The 19163-nt window shown below is 38.4% G+C and overlaps 1 protein-coding gene across 8 annotated transcripts in view; it reads left to right on the plus strand.

Moving 5' to 3' along the window:
- hhat (hedgehog acyltransferase) overlaps positions 1-19163 on the plus strand; it is a 251337-nt gene that overhangs the window by 2413 nt on the left and 229761 nt on the right. For 6 of the 8 annotated variants that reach the window (XM_043695749.2, XM_087991309.1, XM_087991308.1 and 3 more), the window contains exons 3-5: positions 14623-14690; positions 15818-15931; positions 18359-18553. In XM_043695749.2, the coding sequence (XP_043551684.1) occupies positions 14623-14690; positions 15818-15931; positions 18359-18553 (377 nt within the window). Of the gene's footprint in view, positions 1-708; positions 888-14622; positions 14691-15817; positions 15932-18358; positions 18554-19163 lie in introns of all 8 variants that reach the window. The other 2 variants (XM_043695748.2, XM_043695747.2) reach the window with 2 other exon arrangements.

Here is a 19163-nt window from a genome sequence, read left to right on the forward strand (position 1 = left end):
GGAATAACTCAGTGAATCAGCCAGCATCTATGGAGAACAACAGAAAAACTGACTCAGTTTGTCTGATGAGCAACTATACGATAAGTATATTTGTTGGAGAAATTTCAATTCAATCACGACTGACTGTAGTGGTTATAAGAAAGACCTTTCTGAATTCCTTTTGTTGGCTGTTTAAGGGTGTGATATTTTGGCTATATTGCAACAATATATCTGTTTACTTGAAACTATGTGGAGTAAGATCACAAACTAATTAATGATTCAACTCTCAGTTTACCACCTGTTGATTTTATAATCAAATTAACATATTTAGATTAGATTCCCTACAGTGTGGAAACAGGCCTTTCAGCCCAACAAGTCCACACCGACCCTCGAAGGAGTAACCCATTTCCCTCTGACTGGTGCACCTAACACTATGGGCAATTTAGCGTGGCCCATTCACCTGACCTGCACATCTTTGGGTTGTAAGAGGAAACCAGAGCACCCGGAGGAAACCCACGCAGACATTCTTATGTTAAGAAGAATAATGATGTTTGTATAGGTTGCTAAGAATATTTCTCGCGTAGTAATATTTATTTATCAATTTATTGTTTTAAAAAAGTATTAAATTTGTAGACTGAGTCAGAGTGCACATTTTAACACCTTCCAAAGTTGAAATGCTGAAGTACAGTGGCAAGCTTCAGGCATTTGTTACATTTTCTTTGCTTTCAGCAGGTAATGGTACACTGGTTTGAAAGGAAGTGACATTCGCTATTAGGAGCAGTCTGTAAACAAAAGGAGAAAATCTAATGTAAAAATATCACCTCAAAGACATTTGGCAATTCCCATCTGAGATAAAGATCTTAATAATATGTTGATGGACATAGATTCAGCTGAGGTGCTATGTGCAGGTAAATTGTATTGTATTACATTCTTACTAATCAGAGTGGTTTGATACCTGGGTGCATGACAAACATTGACTGAAGAAACTGAACAAGTAATTAATATTTATTAATTGTGTGATCATAATTGTATAACAATCCTGCAGAATGGGTATCAAGTTAAACAAGTCAATATTTTAAACAATATAAAATGAAAGATACATGAGAGCCTATCTTTCTTAAATTCTGTTTTTTTCCTCGTATTACACTAGGCAGGGTTTTTAAAAAAATAATTTGTGTTAGGTTTTCTTGTAACAGCGAATGCAAAATAGACATTTCACATGTACTGTTAAATGTAGAATTCTGGAATTTGAATCCGAGTTGGCATAGTCTTCCAGAAATCACATGATGCTAGTGTCTCTCCAAAATACCTGATATTGAAATTTGGAACATTGTGAAATTGGAATTTATTGTTACTAACCTTGGAAATCGCAATACAAAGCTAAATCGTATTCATCCCAGTGTAAGTATAATCTCAATGATGTTAGAAGTTCTGCGTATTGTAGTACTACCCATCTGAATTGAAAATTAACATAGAGTTTTATTTTTCAGATTTTAATTAATGCTGAAATTTTTAAATAAAGGATCTGCCTCTTTTTAGTTTCTCTTAATCCATACTTTCTTCCTTCCCTTATTTTGCACTGCTCATTGAGCATTCTTCAGTTTATTTGGTTCGTTATTTGCCCTGTTCACAATGGTCTGTAAACAAGCGCAAAAGGAATGAATGTCTGCAAATCTATCCTGATCTGATCTGTTTTGATATTGGGAAAGTCAATTATTTTGTCAGGATAAATGTGTTGCTTGGTAGTTGTTACTTGCAAAATGTTGAGCGAATACTTGATAAAATTCGCCAGAATACAGGCATTTGAGCATATTTAATTCAGACGGATTGAAAGTGCTGCATGTAGTTTCAAACCATTTTTAAATTTAATCTCCTTTTGCGAATTCATACAGATTGCATTCTACATATTTATATACCTTGGTGTACGAAATAAAATTCTTTTGCTAAATTTTGTTTTTAGATCCAACTCCATTTTCTCCATTACCCATATTTTACCTACTGGAAAGTAGCCCCGAAATGAAGGAAAAATCAGTAATAATTGTATGATTTTAACTTTTATGACTGAGCAAAAGAGTAAGATGAATTCTTACCCCTATGCTGTACTCCTTTTGGACATTTGATTTATTTATCAGCAGAATGGTTTTCTCTAGAATAAAATCTGTCTTTGACAGTAATAAATCTGAACAGTCATCAGCAATTCCAATCACACACTTATGCATTCTGACTTTAATTTCCAGTGGTTACCTTTTTTTCCACCAAACTATCGAGATCAATAATGAAGCTATCTAGGAATTTCCCCCGGTGCTAAACTCTTCCACAAGCTCTTGTTCTTTCAGAAATGTTATTTGTTTTGGGTTGAAGTAAATGTCATAGACTTTCAGAACTTAATCGAAAGTATCAGTTGTTTCTTCTACACTTTGGAGAGCAATTACATGATCAGCTAAATTCCCAACTGTATATGAAAGTGCTTTTACTTTTCTCGTTTCTAATTTAGTATCTAATCTGGAAACGATTCTATATCTTAAAAATTATTTTCTAGAGGATGTTTAGTTCTATGTTCTATTTGATCCTTTCCAGAAATTAAAACTTCCTGGCCATGTAATTTCAGCAATCAGGTCTTCCTATTGTGATTTCCTTGATTCACAAATTTTGAATTTAGTATGGCACAGCTTTACCATTATCTTTTCCCACATTTTTGTAGCTAAAATGGAGGATTCCTGCTTTTTTTTTCACAGCTTCTCTGGATGAATCCTACAAGTCATGGCCTGAATATATTGTAGGCAAAAATGAGGACTGCAGATGCTGGAGATTTAGAGTCGAGAGTGTGGTGCTGACAAAGCACAGCAGGTCAGGCAGCATCCGAGGAGCAGGAGAGTCGATGTCGAAAAGCCCTTCGTCAGGAATGGAGGGCTTTTGCCTGAAACCTGAATATATTATATCCTGTTTCCTTAATAGCTTTACCGAATGAATACTGACATTTGCTGCTTTCGTAACAATATCTGTTTCTTTTAACTGTTTATCTGAATGAATCATTCTCTGATGCCTTTAAAAAAGGAAACATTTTCTTTAATGGATTTTCCTCGATGATACTTGCTGTCATCGGCTGTAGGTAATAATCCCTTATGTTTTCACTGCTTTTACCTGAATGAATCCTGGTGCATGTTGGTTTAAGTAAATGCGTACCACCTTTTCTGCAACCTCAGTAATCTAACGTTTTCTGTTAAACTTTGTCTGTGTTCTTAAATTGTTCTTAAATTGTTTTATTTTGCTTCTGTGGCCCTTGATTTATTTGACTATAGCTGTGCCTCCTGTTGCATGTTGCTAAGGTGGCAAAGCTTGACCAGAGTTGCAAGTATGTTGCTTACTTCCAGCTTTCTCTGCCTGTAAATTGTGCCACTTAAAGTTTTCCCCTTACCCACTAGGATTTCAAATTTACTCATGGGACCTCTGCCATTTGCTCTGTGCTGAAGCTCAGCTCAGGACCACTCCTCTAGATCACTGGCATTTGATGGAGTATGTCATTGCCTTGCTGGAGTTCCTAGCTCACCTTTGTTGCTGTGCATTTCATAATGCCTGAAATGCCTTTACTATCATGTGTAGATTCTGCCTTGTTGAATCATGCCATGCGGTTCTCTTCTGAAAGGCTTGTGAATATTTTAACTCTTCTAATATGCTGACTATCTGCAAGAATTCTTAAGACCTGCACTACTGCCAGCATGTTAAAAGAAACGAAACAATTGTCAGATCGGCCTATAAGGCTGATCTCTCGTTAGAGTGGGCTGACTGGTGGTGGTTTAACCTGAGGGTCACCACACCTCAGGTGAGGGGAGATGCTGAGATCAAGTGTTCTGCCCAAGATGTGGGAATTGAACCTGTGCTGTTGGCATCACAGTGCTTTGCAGACCAGCTATCCAGCCAACCAGTTAACCAGTTCCTTGCTAGTATGTGTATAGACTCTGCTAAATGAAATTCACACCACTTGCCACCATGTTGTAAGATGAATCCTTACCAGTGCTCATTATTATAGAACTAACTGGTAGATTTTCTGCTACCTTCCCCTTTCCTGTTGGCGATCTACAGGCCCTTCTTGGTCTTGTACTCATTAGTCTAACAAGAACAAGCTGTTTTCTTAAATATGATATAAGTTATTGTACGATAGGAACTATGTATGCATTACATTAATATTATAGTTTGTATAACAAGGTATATGAGCAAGATCCCTATGGTTGATTGTACTCCTTTTGTAGTCTGAAGCTCTTCACTTTCTTAAACCCATCATCATAATGTCATTGTTATGACATCATCATAATGGGTGGTACTTAAGGCAGTCTGCAATATAAATCATTTCAGACTCTCAAGTCCATATAAGGTAGTAGATTCTGGATCAATGGTGCTGGAAGAGCACAGCAGTTCAGGCAGCATCCGAGGAGCTTCAGCAAAATCGACGTTTCGGGCAAAAGCCCTTAATCAGGAATAAAGGCAGAGAGCCTGAAGCGTGGAGAGATAAGCTAGAGGAGGGTGGGGGAGACCTCCAGCTCAACACTGTCCCCTTGTCTTGTCCGGACTTGTCCGACCTGCCCAGCTCCTTTTCCACCTATCCACTCCACCCTCTCCTCCCTGACCTATCACCTTCATCTCCTCCCCCACTGACCTATTGTACTCTATGCTACTCTCTCCCCACCCCCACCCTCCTCTAGCTTATCTCTCCACGCTTCAGGCTCTCTGCCTTTATTCCTGATGAAGAGCTTTTGCCCGAAACGTCGATTTTGCTGAAGCTCCTCGGATGCTGCCTGAACTACTGTGCTCTTCCAGCATCATTGATCCAGAATCTGGTTTCCAGCATCTGCAGTCATTGTTTTTACCATATAAGGTAGTAGTCAACTCATTTCCTCTACTAATTTTAACTTCTAATACCAGGAATATTTGCTGCAAAATATTATGCCATTTTTTGTTCTTGCCTGCTACATTTAGTTTTATTCAGAATGGGTTCAGCTCAGATAATTGACAATATTTTAGTATCAGGATTTAGTGTAAGAACCATTGATAGTACTTCAAGATCTTTAGGAAGTCAACATAATAAGAGTGTACTGTACTTTTGGAAGTTCCTAATTCCCTATAAGGTTTAGGGACTTTTACTGGCCTGGGTTTTGCGGGGGGATTTTGAGCGTGGCCTTTCAGCATTTGAGCTCCTATTTATTTATTATTTCATGGCATGAAGGCATTGCTGGCAAGGCCAGAATTTGTTGCCTATCCCGAATTGCCCTTGACCTGAGTGGCTTACTGGCGATTTCAGAAGGCAGTTAAAAGTTAAACCACATTCTTGTGGGCCTGAGGTCATGTGTAGACAAGACTGGGCAAGGACGGTAGATTTCCTTCCCTAAAGGGTATTAGTGAACCAGATGGGTCTTTACAACAATTGCTGATAATTGTCATGCTCACCATTACTGAGACTAGCTATTATTTCCAGATTTATTAACAGAATTCAAATTCCAGTAGCTGCTCAGGTAGGATTTAGACTATTGTCTTGTGAACATTTTCATGGGCCTCTATATTACTAGACTAATGACAATATTGCAATGTCACCATCTCCCCTAATGGTATATCACTCACAATGTTGCCAGAGATTCTGCTGTTGATCCTACTCTCTCCATTAATCAACAATCATTGAAATCATTTGATCAGTTGAAAACATTCCCTCTCTACAGTCTAATGCCATTAAAAAGTAGCCTCCTTCAGTCAGTTGGAACTGGGGTTTTATATTGCAAGCTGAGTAACTGTTGCTGAACAAAACATGTTGTAATATGTTGGCTCATTGGACAGCTTGACATCACTGCAATGCCATGCTGGAAATCCTCATGGGAAGGCACTACAATCCATTGCATGGTGAGAGAAAGTAAAGTTCTTGCCAAGGAGATGATTGGATCACTCGCAAAGGATTTTTCAATATCAGAGACAAATGTCTTTGCTCTGTTGCTAATCATACTCAGACATTTAGACATTGATTTATGCAATATCACAACAAAGTTATGGAAGAGCGCAGCACTTAAAAATCTGTGACAATCAAGTTTTGGTTAAATTATATTGTCCTTCTAAAGGTTTGGTTGACTGTGAGAGTCAGAATTATTTTTTTGACTGAGCAATTAAATGTGTTTAAAAAACAGAGTAATTCACTGAAGGTCATATCTTTATGTAATAGGGGTGTTCCATTTCTAACAAGATCGTTTCTAAATATACTCACCTGCGTATATCATACACTTATCCCAGAATATTTATTGTAAAACTTTATTTTATTTGGAATGATTCAAGCTAATGGAAACATCTGTGTTTTCTCCAGAACAACCTGTATTGGTGTTCTCTTAATGTCTCTTACTTTGGTTAGAAGTCACCTGGTCAGGTGTAGAATTCTATGCTTTGATTTGACAACATTTGTCCTGTCAACTTCAAGAGCCTGGTGATTAACTGCAATGGATCAGTAGTTTTGGGTCTACTCTGTGCTTGCTTCATCCTTAACATTTTAAAGAACAAACATTTTAGACCTTTGAACATCTCCAATTCTCTCAAGTGAATATGAAAAGTCCTATGGCCTTGTTTTGAAGAATAAGAGAGGCATGACTAACAGATGTTCCTCAGCCAACAGCAATACAAAAGTTATCTGGTCATTTGCACATTGCTATTTGTGCTACTATGCTGGGTTCAGTTCCGTTCCAAGAATAATTGCACTTCAACATCACTTTGTTACTCGTTTACCCTTTGGGACTTTCTAGGGTAATGAAAGCTGTTTCACCAATGCCTGTTTTATTTTTTTCTTCTTTATTTTCAGTACTGTTATTGGTCTTACTATCAAACTATCTACAAAATAAATCAAATGGAGCCCCAATATGTTGTGCCACAAAATATTGAAACATATATTTGTGCCTGTGACTTTTACAGAGTGGAGGTAAAGCATTTTCCCAGAAAATTGAAGAAAAATTGGACATTAGTCCTTTTTTTATTGTTCAAAATTTGATTTAAACATACATTGAAATCATTCCTTTTTTAGTTTTCATCATAGTTGACAGTCAACCTTTCCTGTTTGTTAATTTCAGAAATTAAGGGTTCATTTGCCTTGCATTGCATTTATTAATCCATTAAACTTCAAAAATACAAACCTTTACATTTTTTGCATAATAAATCTATAAAGCCTTGCAGAGCTCTGTGCCTACAAATTGCTTGTTAACTATTTGAATGGCAGAAACCTGGTGCTTTACTTGGAGCTTGTGAGGTTTGTATTAGATGATTTACAAAAACAGGAATTACAGTATAAAAATTACATCCCAATTATAACACATCATTACAATGCACAGGAGCATTTAGGAACATTTGATTTTATGGTTATATGATATTTTACAGAGCTGTTAGTCTGCTTTTAATTTCCACATTTGTCCAGTGTTTTGCCTTTGCTTGCCAACCAAGCTGTATTTTGCTCGCTATGTTTATTGATATATCTATTACAATGTGTTAATATTTATAATAAATCACCTGCAGACCAACTGTATAATCCTGATTTACATGATAACTAAATTTATTTTCTCTCCACTTTAAAAGCTGTTTTGCAGTTAACCTATTTGCTCAAATGAATTATATTTTTCACAGCAGTTGCATGTTTAAAACCTAAACTATTTAGAAGTAAGCTTGGGAAGAATTGGTTAGGAATTACTGCTCTCTTATTGTACTTCTAGTGCCTTTTCTGCTTAAATGTTACTTTGAGGGCTAGCAGAATTCACAGAGGCCAAAAATGGAACATGTTTTGGTTCTTGACTTCAACTGTATGCTCTAAATGTTTTGTTTCCTGAATAAAAAATTAAGGATTTGAAATCAATAGACTGAATGTGGCTATGGTGAGATGAATGATACAATCAGGCCTAATGTTCTGTTAGCCGCATTTTAAGTTTTTCTCAGGCAGGATACCATCATCACTATTGCTAGGCAGCAGCGTGTTCACAGTTGACATTCAGTATTGCTTGTTAAAACTTTGCGAGCAGTCCGAATCCCCACAAGTGGTGATCTTACCAAAGTCACCATACAAACTAATCATTGAGAAAACTTGATATGAAACCAGAGGGGATTCTTGGCAGGTTCAACTTGCCACTTGCTTCAAAAGAACTCCATGAGCACCAATGTTTTGGGCATTCTCCATTGACAGCAGTCACACATCATCTATGGACATTAGCATCTGACATGTGCCAGCTTCTATCTCCTCTCATCCCACATCTCTGGTCCACTTACAAGATGCCTCCTAATTTCAGTGTTGCACCTCTGGCTGCACAGGCAACAATCATTGTAATGCTATTTATGCTCAGGGACATACTGTCAGCTCACAGTATGCATCAGGCTGCATATCTGGCTGTTCACTTGCTGTTATAGTGCTCACTCACTCTAAGCAGCATGCCTACCTTTGGATTCAAATCCAAATGTCTAGATTTGTTCTGTGGTACTGTCAAAATTATAACTTACATTAAAGTTATGACTCCAAACAAATTTGCCTAACCGTGCCATTGTAATAAAAGGACTTGCCCTGGTGGCCATACTTCAGAAAAGGGGTAAATTAGCTCACTTGGTTGGACAGCCAGTTTGCAGTACAGAGTGCGTGAGTTCAATTCCCATACCAGCTGAGTTTACCATGAAGGACTCTCCTTATCAATCTCTCCCCTGACCTGAGCTGAGGTGACCTTGGGTTAAACCACCACAAATTGTCTCTGTCAACGATGGAATGACTGTATGACACCAGTCATGGAGGATAGACACTGCAAATAGATCCTGACCGAAGGAATGATTGCACAACAGTGGGAAGACTTCTTGAACTGCTACAGTCCACCTTCTGTGGGTTGGCCCACAATGCCATTGGAGATTTTAATCCAGCAACAGTGAAGGAATAGTGATATATTTCCAAGTAAGGATAGTGAGTGGCTTAGAGGGGAACCTAATGATGGTGGTGTTCCCATGGATCTGCTGCGCTTGACCTTCTAGATGTAGGGCAGCACAATGGCTCAGTGGTTAGCACTGCTGCCTCACAGCGCCAGGGACCTGGTTTTGATTTCAGCCTCGGGCGACTGTCTTTGTAGAGTTTGCACACAGTTTCTGCGTGAGTTTCATCTGGGTGCTCTGGTTTACTTCCACATTTCCAAAGATGTGCAGGTTAGGTGAATTGGCTGTGTTAAATTGCCCATAGTGTTCAGGGATGTGTAGGTTAGGTGCATTTGTTAGGCGTAAATAAAGAATAGAGGAATGGGTCTGGGTAGGTTACTTTTCGGAGAGTCATTGTCAACTTGAAGGGCCTATTTCCACACTGTAGGGATTGTATGATTCTGTGAATGAGAGAGCAGCCCATTTGATGATAGAGAATTTTGCACACCCATAGTTGTGCTTTGTAAATGAAAGTGTGTTCTTTTAGTTTTTTACTCCAGATTTGCATTTTCTAGACTTGCTTTATTATACATTGCTCTCTCAGCCAGAGATAACGGGCTCATGTTGCTACTGCCTTCCTGCACCATTTAGCGCATGCATAAAGTCACAAAACTTGCCACAGTTGCAGCAGGCCTAAGTCCATTCAAGAGATGTAGCCTTTGCTAAGGGAATTCTGGCCCAGCAAGTTGAGGGCAGCCTTCTTTTCCAGTCCAGGCCCTACTTGGGTGGTCATAGTTAGGATCCCCTCCACATAAGAGATGAAGAGACAAATGACGGGCAGCGCACTACCTGTCTTGACACTTTTTGCCTTTATTGGGCTGTTTTGCTCCTGGAGCGGGAGAGAAAGATAATATGTTCGATGAAAGTGGGTGGTACAGATATTTCTGTTGGTGCAGTTGGGGACATTTCTCAAGCAAATGAGGTAGGCTGTGAAAAGGGTGTGTAGCATTAGTGGTGTCACAGGTAAGGATGGGTGAGAGCGAATGGAAAAGCATGTGTTAGTGAGAGTTGTTGAGCATGAGCCTGGATAGGAGGTGGATACAGTAGCATAGAGTGAGTGAGTGAGAATTATCAGAGAGAAAATGATGGTATTTATGCTGGCAGAATGGAGAAGGACAAGGATGTCTTCCTGCAGAGCTGGGCATTCTTTTCGATTGCGTAAACAGGGTAGCAACCTCTGAGAAGCTGGGCATGGTCTGTTTGTCGTAGGGGAAGGTGAAATCCCACCTATGCTCTACTCTGTCCAGCAGGACTTCCAGGGCCATGTTCACAAAAGGGACACTGATTTCCTGTCAGCTATGTTTGTGGCAAATGCCAGGGAACCATTCAGGGCAGCTCCAAGCAAACAGTGCTTGTCTGGTTTCACAGAGGCTTTTTACATATGGTGCAGCACCAAGGTTGAGGGTCCATTCCAGGATCTTTGGCGAGTGGTAAATTGCTGTGGGAAAAGTACGTGGTAAGATGGGGCAAAAATTGGACAAGGAATTTGCCATAAGAGCTGAAATGTCCAATTAATGTAACAAGTTTGGAAAAATACGGCACGAAAACTTGCTTGGCTTTGCAGTGAGGGTCACTTCATGAAACTTGATGTGACTTAATCAAAAACCAGAAGGTTCAGCCCAACTTTAGTGGGGTGACTTCAGTGGAAAAGACTGAAATTTAAAAAGCAGTGGTAAATGAGATTTAGCAGACTTGCTTACCATTTATTCATTGAATGGTGTGGGCAAAATAGTTTTGAAAATACTGATGAATTTAAGGTAGAAAGAATTGATTGGAAAGTTTGGTCTAAATATTGCCTTTACTGTTAATATTTATGTGATTGTCAAAATATTTAACCAGATTCTTTCAGAGCAACAGCAGTGACCAGGAATAGCTGTCTGGCAAACAGCCTGCTGTATAATTAAGATCCACAAAATTGCACCATCTTCTGTAAAGGTGTTATATAAATGTAAGTTGCTATATTAGTTGGAATCACAGTTCTTGTGAAATTTTGGCATTTGAATTTTGACTTTATTATATGGATAGTTCAGTGGATTTCCTATATTGTTATTAAGTTGTATATTTTGAAACATGTTGTGATACAACTGATGTGGCATATTATGGAAACCATGGTCATTTTTCTTCAAAGTGTTCTTCTTAATTTGTTTTGAGTTGTCTTTTTGCATATTTCAGTTTACAATGTCAAAAATGACATCATCTTAATTATGGAATCGCTACTATATACTTTACAATTCACATGGGGCTAAATTTGAATCAATCCAATGGCTTAAACTTGGGGTAATTGGCCACATGTGTCCGACAAGACATTGCAGAAAAAGGTTGGGCTGTAACATTTACAAGTAAATTTTTTTTCATGCTATAATTGGTTACATCAAACAACCTCTCTGTTCCTGAAATTTAAGTTTGAGTGTGAATTCTCATTTTTCAGGTTATTCTTGGGAAGTTGATTTCTCTGCCTCTTTTAGTTTTTTTTCTCCTTTTTCTCTTTATCCATTTTTAAAAAATTCATTCAGGGAATCTGGGCTTTCCTGGTTGGGCTGGCATTTATTGCCCATCTATTAATTCCCTGAAGAAGGCATCTCTAACTTCTCCAGGGCAATAATGGAAAGGCAATAATGCTGGCCCATCCAGGAAAGCCGATGTTCCTGAATGAATCTTTTTAAAAAAATAGATAAAAAGGAGTGAGTGCACTAATGCAAAACCACAATGTCTAGATGGAATACTGCAGAGAGCTGGTGAATAAACAAATATTGCCTGAGCATGCTCACAATACCACAACATTGCGTTGCACTGACAACTGTGAATAATGTTCTCAGTGAACTGTGCTAATCCTTGCAGAGAAGCTGTTTGATGACAATTGAAGCTGTGCAGTTTGCAAAGGTCAATAAACTGAATACTCACTCAGTAGCGAGGTGAATGTATTTATTGGAGTGATGAAGTTAAGAAGGTCCTGATTGCTCTTGATAGTGATGTAAGCCTTCCATTTATTCAACTGCTGCGTGAGCACCTGGAAAGCAGATTTCCAAAAGAGAAATTACGAGAATGCCATGCATTTGATTAGGCTGTAAATATGAAGACAACCAATTATGAATTTGAAAAAATTATTTTGTAATCCACTTTTATACTCAGCTATGACAAAAGTTAAGCCACAAAGATACGCTCACACTTGGACTTCAAATTTATGGTTGTAGAAAAAAATCAAGATGCATTCCATTCAGACACTGTGATTCAGTGGACTGTGCTGTAAAAGATGACCAGTTTCTGGAAATGTCCATTCTTCTGGACATTTGAGCAACATTTCAGCTATCAGGTGCATTTGTGAGCATAGACTTAGCCTCATGAACTTAGAGTCATAGAGATGTACAGTACAAAACCAGGCCCTTGGGTCCAACTTGTCCTTGCTGACCAGATATCCTAAATTAATCTAGTCCCATTTGCCAGCACTTGGCCATGTCGCTCTAAACCCTTCCTGTTCGTATACCCATCTAGATTCCTTTTAAACGTTACCAGCTTCCACAACTTCCTTTGATAGCTCACTCCATACATTCACCACCTTCTGCATGAAAACATTGCCCCTGAGCTCCCTTTGAAATTTTTCCTCCTCACCCTAAACTTATGCCATCTAGTTCTGGACACCCCCACCCCAGGGAAGGGACCTTGTCTGATTATACCATCCATGCCCCTCATGATTTTATTAACCTCTATAAGGTCACTCCTCAGTCTCTAATACTCCCAGGGAAAACAGTCCCAGCCTATTCAGCTTCTTACTTTAGCTCAAACTCTCCAACCCTGGTAACATCATTGTAAATCTTTTCTGAACCCTTTGATTAAGTGCAGAGTCCAGAAAGAGATTAGAAAAAGATTACTTGTCAATTGATGCAAATTAAGTTGTACATTTCATCTGGATAGAATTTCAACTCGAATGCAGCATATAATCATTGAGCAGGAAATAAAGATAGACAAGCTGGCAACAAAGGAGTGAATAATTACGTGCCCTTTTTTGGACATGTAGTGCATGTGGTATACATAGCACCAGCATTAAATTGCTCCCCAGACTTCTGAGCCAAGCAAACAATTTTGATTATTTAGCAGGTAGAATGTCTGTAGTTATAAAATAATAATATATTTGCACATTATTTTCACAATTTGATTATTAGCTATTAAAAGTTGCGAAATTATTTCCGCTCAGTGGGATGCAAGATGTGCTCAGACTACACTGGGTTCTGCACCAGTGCCAGAAAAATTTGAGGGAACATTGTGGTGGTGATCTGCCTTCTTGAATTACTGCAGTACATTTGGTGTAGTTATACACACAATACTGCTAGGGAAGGGCTCCAGGATTTTTAACCCAGTGACAGTGTAAGAATAATGATATATTTCCAAATCAGGGTAGTGAGTGGCTTTGAGAAGAACTTGCAGATGGAGTTGTTAATATCTATCTGCTGGTCTTGTCCTCTGAGGTGGTGATGATCATGAAATTGGAAGATGCTGTGTAAGAAACTGTACTGAATTTCTACAGTTCATCTTCGAATGGTATGTGTTGCTGCAACTGTGTGTTGGTGTAGGGAGTGAATGTTTGTGGATGTGCCGATTGACTGGGCTGCTTTATTTTGCATGTTGGCAAATTTCTTGAGTATGGTGCATAACAGATGATGGACAGGCTTTGGCAAGTCAGATGGTTAGTTTTCACTGAAGGATCCCTAGCCTCTGACTGCTTCTTGGAGCCACAGTATTTATGTGGCTAGTCCAGTTTAGTTTCTGGTCAGTGGTAACCCCAGTGATGTTGATTTTGAGATATTCAGCAATGGTAATGCCATTGAATGTCTCTTTCGCCTTTTTCTTTATTTTGCTTTTGATATGTGATTGAGATGCAATTCATATTTCCTTCTCTTAGTTCCTGGTTAGACTCTGCAGGCCCAGTTTTAATCTATTTAAAACCAATGCTTCACTGAGGATTGTTCAATCTGGTTGACCAGCCTTGCTCCTTCTTGCCCTGTTAACACATGCCATGTATATACTGTAGAGGATGCTGTACTGAAACTACTGCTGGATTAGAACAAGTCTTTACTTAAAAAGCTTGAAAAAAGCTTGTTTTATGGTTATCAGCAAGTTGAACAGAGAATTCATTCACCGCTGACTGCAAAATGTCTTTGACTTGACTAAACTGACCAAAAGTGAAAGTATCTATTAGTCTTTGTACTTCAAACTGAACTTTGCAAATTGAGTGGATATTGAGATTATAAAATATGCATATGAAGGAATATGTGAAATTCTAGTTCTTAAAATATACATTCTTAGAATTTACAGCATAATGGAATGACAGTAGGTTCTGCAGATTTGCACTGGAGATTAGTATTTCTTCAGCTGGAACACCTTAAGCATCTCTTAAATGATCCTTCACCTTCCAAGTGTGCTACATTTGAGGTTACCCCATTGATCTGTTTGTTAAACAGAATTAGATCAAGTACTGTACCCTTAATGATCTAATACTTTATGGGTGAAGTGATATTCTTAATTATTTGATTTTGTGCATTTTAGCAATTCTGACTGTATTGCAATGCCAAACAATGCAGCAGAGCTCTAATCCCAATTTGTTTTTGATTTCAGGTTATTAATTGAAATCCCAGTTTAAAAAAAAATCAGTTTTTCACAGTTGATCTGAAGTATGTTGCTATATTCTGTGTTTTTCATTTCTGACAGATTATGAAGAAGAACTTGATGCTGAATTTGGATTTGAAAAAGGATTCTTTATTTGGGGTTTTAAGAAGGTAATTTAGTCTTCAGTGATTAATTATGTTGGTTTGATTTTGTAAGTAATACCGAATGCATGATGTAGGTATTATTTCAAGCACTTAATATGATTTTCAATACTCTCATTGCAAAATCTAGAGATTTTCAAATCCAAATGTTTGGATTTGTTCTTGGTGCTGTGGAAATGATAGCTTATATTAAAGTTATAACTTCAAACAGATTTTGCCAATCATACCATTCCAAAACAAAAAGAGACTTGCAGTGGTGACTATACTTCAAAAAGAGGGTAGGTTGGTTCTCTTGGCTGGAGAGCTGGAGTTCAATTCCTGTACCAGCTCAGATTACCATGAAAGACTCTCCCACCATTTCCCCTTGTCTGAGGAGCTGTGGTAGCCTTAGGTTAAACCACTACCAGATGTCACTCTCTAATGAGAGAACAGCCCTATGCTCTGGCAGGACTTTGGTAGCTTTACCTTGTACTACAAAAGCACTTCATTGACTATCTAGAGTTTTGACCACCCATAGGTTGTTAATCTTGCTTTGTAAATGAAAGTCTGTTCTTTTAGTTTGTTGCATTTTGGCTTCACTTCAGCTTTGACTCTCCCATCCTTGCCCTCCTCACTTTTCTGATCTAAAGGACTTAGCTAATTTGTCCTATAAGCATGTTAACTTGCATGTGCATGGTGTGGTCCTAGACAGAATGGACTCATGCCAGAGGTAGGACCTCTATTATGAATTTAAATGTTTCAAAATGTTTCTTTTTACTGTTGGTAAAGCCTGCATATGCGTGCAATAGAATAGAAAAGGATCTTTTAAAAATCACAGATGTCAGATATATAATTGAACAGAGTGCGCACAAAAACCACAGCTTCCGGTGTACAATGTACAGGTGTATAATTGGTCATTTGCTCCCTGGCCTGGGAGGTGAAGAAAACAATTGGCTACTTTTTTCATTGTTGGTTTCCTGGAATTCTTGCTGGAAAGTATATATTTAAATTAGTAAGTTGGATGTGGACAGAATCTGGCTTCGCTTTGATATTAATCCTGATCTATTTGGAATTCCATAGAAGCAAACAGTTCCTTTGGACAGCATTTTTATGTTTTGAGTTATTTTTGGATAACTAATCCTTGCAACACTTTTCAGGACCCAACAGACTTTGAATGGAGCTTTTGGACAGAGTGGACAAAGAACTTGCTGGTGTGGACTCTGCTTGGTCATATAATTGTATCACAAGTGACCATAGCCTTTTTTCCAAAGGTTTGTACTTTCTGTTAAAACTATAATCAAAATATATACATTTACTTTACAGAATATCTATGTGGAAGAGGAGGGTCATATTTTTCATCCTCTGAAACATAAATCTAATATCTGTTATGTAAATAAGTATAAAACCTTTTGTTTCTATTGCTAAATATTTAGTGAATTACAGGTGTGTTTTTCCATGTGGAATATTCTCTGGACAAATGGAAACTGAAAGAGTTTGAACGTTGGACTGTCTATGTGGAATTTGCACATTCTCCCTGTGTCTGCGTGGGTTTCTTCCAGGTGTTCCGATTTGCTCCCAAAGATATGATGGTTAGGTGGATTGCTCATGCTAAATTGTCCGGGGAGTGTGTGGGCTGGGTAAGTTGGCCATGGGAAATGCAGGAACAAGGTAGGGGGATGGGTCTTGGTGGGGTCGTCTTCAGAGGGTCAGTGTGGACTTGATGAGCTGAATGGTCTGCTTCCTGCACTGTAAGGATTCTATGAAAGGTTTAGGCTAAACATAAATGAGATCTGTAATGAAAAATGCTCATTAGTAGGGATGAGCATATACTATAAAACATAACAAAAGAGTATGTCAAATATTTGCATAGTCGTGCCAACATTACCCAATATGATGGTTATGCTATACTTTTGCATTAAGTTATGCTTTAAATGTGTTATATGTAATGAGAGGAAATAATGTATTCGAGTGGATGCAGGCACATGCAGAGCATTTCTAGATAGTGCCTGTACAATAGGTAGTATTTGGACGGTGTAGATTAGAGTCGTACTGCAAAAGCACAGCAGGTCAGGCAGTATCCAAGGAGCAGGAAGATCGACATTTTGGGCAAAAGCCCTTCATCAGGAATGAAGGCAGGGAGCTTCCCGGGTGGAGAGATAAATGGGAGGGGGGTGGGACTGGGGAGAAAGTAGCCAAGAGTACTTTGGAGGTCGATGGAGGTGGGGATGAAGGTGATAGTAGGGAGAGGAGGGTGGAGCGGATAGGTGGGAAGGAAGATTGGCAGGTAGGACAGGTCATGAGGGTGGAGCTGAGCTGGAAGGTTGGAACTGGGCGAAGATAGGGGGAGGGGAAATGAGGAAACTGGTGAAGTCCAATTTCTCTACGTGCTTTTTGTCTTTTTTCTTTTCTTCATCTTTGAGAACAATGTCGACAGGGCAGTGGTTGCAGCGTTGGCGGCATGGACCAGGACTCGTGGCAGCGATGGTGGTGCCTGAAAACTGGACTCCTGGCGGCGGTATGCTGGGATTTTGGACTACCAGTGCCAGTGGGCTGGGACCTTGGACTCCTGGCGGCTGTAGGCCCAGAGCCTGGACTCTTGGCAGCAGTAGCCCAAACCTGGACTCTTGACATTGTCGGCAAAATGGCGGCAGCAGCAGAGCCGAGGTCTCCTGAGGCTTCAGCATTGTCATCTCTGTTCACTGAGCGGGACTGCTTGAGGACCAGAACACCTTGCATAGGCCCTGAAGCTGTGCTTCAGACCCAATTTGAACAGAAGATGAACTCTTACTTAAGTTTTTTTATTGTACCTCAAAATGACACCAGATTGTGGCGACAAAACAATTTCCATTGTATCTTTAAGATATATTTGACAATAAATAAATTATTCACTCTTCTTTTATTCATTAGCACTTGCTAAACGTATTAGGATAAATGATCTTTTTGTGCAGATTATGTGGTATTCAGTGTAAAACTGAAAACAATTGAGGAAGAGATTTAGTTCTATGTTGAAAGACTCATTGATAATAACCACATTATAGATCTATCCATGAGAGAACTGTGTTAGAAAACTTAAAACCAGGGAGCACGTTGCATCTAGACTATATCCCAATGTGTATCAATTCTTATGAATTTCAAAATGGGTCACATTACATTGAGTAATGACTTAGTGAAATATTTGCCAAAATGAAGTGGAATGAAACCCTCAAGTTCTTTTTTTATATTCTAGTCTGTTTATTATCCTAAAATTCCAACTAACCTCCTTGTATAATTCAAAAGCAAACTTACCATGCATGCTAAAAATCTAAAACAGAAAATGCTAGCAAGGAGATAATGATTCAGGTCAATTGATCTTTCATTGTAATAGTACTGAGAACAAGTATTTGACTTGGAATGTTAACTTTTCACAGATGCTGATAATTTGGTCATGCTGATGCTCAGCTGACTTAGTGAGCTTTTCCAGTATTTTCTGTTTTTGTTTCTTAAGTAATTCAGCATGCTTTACTTTTTTTTTTTTACTTATTCAGTTCATGCTGTTACATTCAAATAAATCTGAGCGTGATAATATCAATGCTAGCCTTCTTTTAGCTGTATAAGAATGAATTTTGTTTGTTCCGAGGAACAGATGATCTGTAATACAGAAAATTTAAACTTCATTTTGTTTCTGTTTCACATGGTGACATAAGGATTTTTTTCTTTAGTTTAGGATGTGGTTGCTGATGATGTATGGGATGTTGGCCTGCTTCCTTACAATGGGCTTCAAAGGCCTGCTAGTAATATTATTGCATGTGTTCATCTCCTATGTGGTGGCCCAGCTGCAAGTGCCTGTATTATCCTGGCTATGTTCAATATTACTACTATACAGCTTACAAATGGACTCTCTTGGAAAAATTGAGGTAAGAGTGTAATTCCCAAGGTATAGAAGAACTCCAGTCACGACTTTTATAATGATTTCAGAAATGTGCTATAACTTAAAAATCAAGGATAACATGGGAATAATTATTCAAGTACTAATTGAACCTTGTTCTGATAAGCTATATTACTTGTATGAATATGTATAAAATAATTTGTAGAAGCAGCAGACAAACCTGTGAGAGTTGTAGATAAGCACAAAAAAAATGAAATCACACCATATGGTAGAAAACAATTGAATGAATTGGGGCGATTGGTAGGTTGAATACCTGGTTAATTGAATATACTCAGCCCTATCAGTAATAGGTATTCATAATGACATTGAATTATGCTTAAAATATTTATTTTGCAGTCCAGACAATAGGTATCATTCTTCAAACAAAAAAAAAACACAAAAAGTGTGGAATTACCAGTCTCATAATGAAATTTGAGTATTGCTGAAAAAAATACATTTTGTCCAAGCTCTTTACAGTGCTTATATTAGGACAATGTGCAAGAAATAGTAAAGGAAAAAACAGCTTTTGTACTGTATGAGTGGAGACTACTGCTTGGTTGCTATATGGAGATCTGACTAGTAGAAACATTGCCATGGAG

The sequence above is a fragment of the Chiloscyllium plagiosum genome, unplaced genomic scaffold, assembly GCF_037043375.1.
Source record: "Chiloscyllium plagiosum isolate Xiang-an unplaced genomic scaffold, Cpla_swu_hap1 HiC_scaffold_10, whole genome shotgun sequence".
NCBI classification, from domain to species: Eukaryota; Metazoa; Chordata; class Chondrichthyes; order Orectolobiformes; family Hemiscylliidae; genus Chiloscyllium; species Chiloscyllium plagiosum.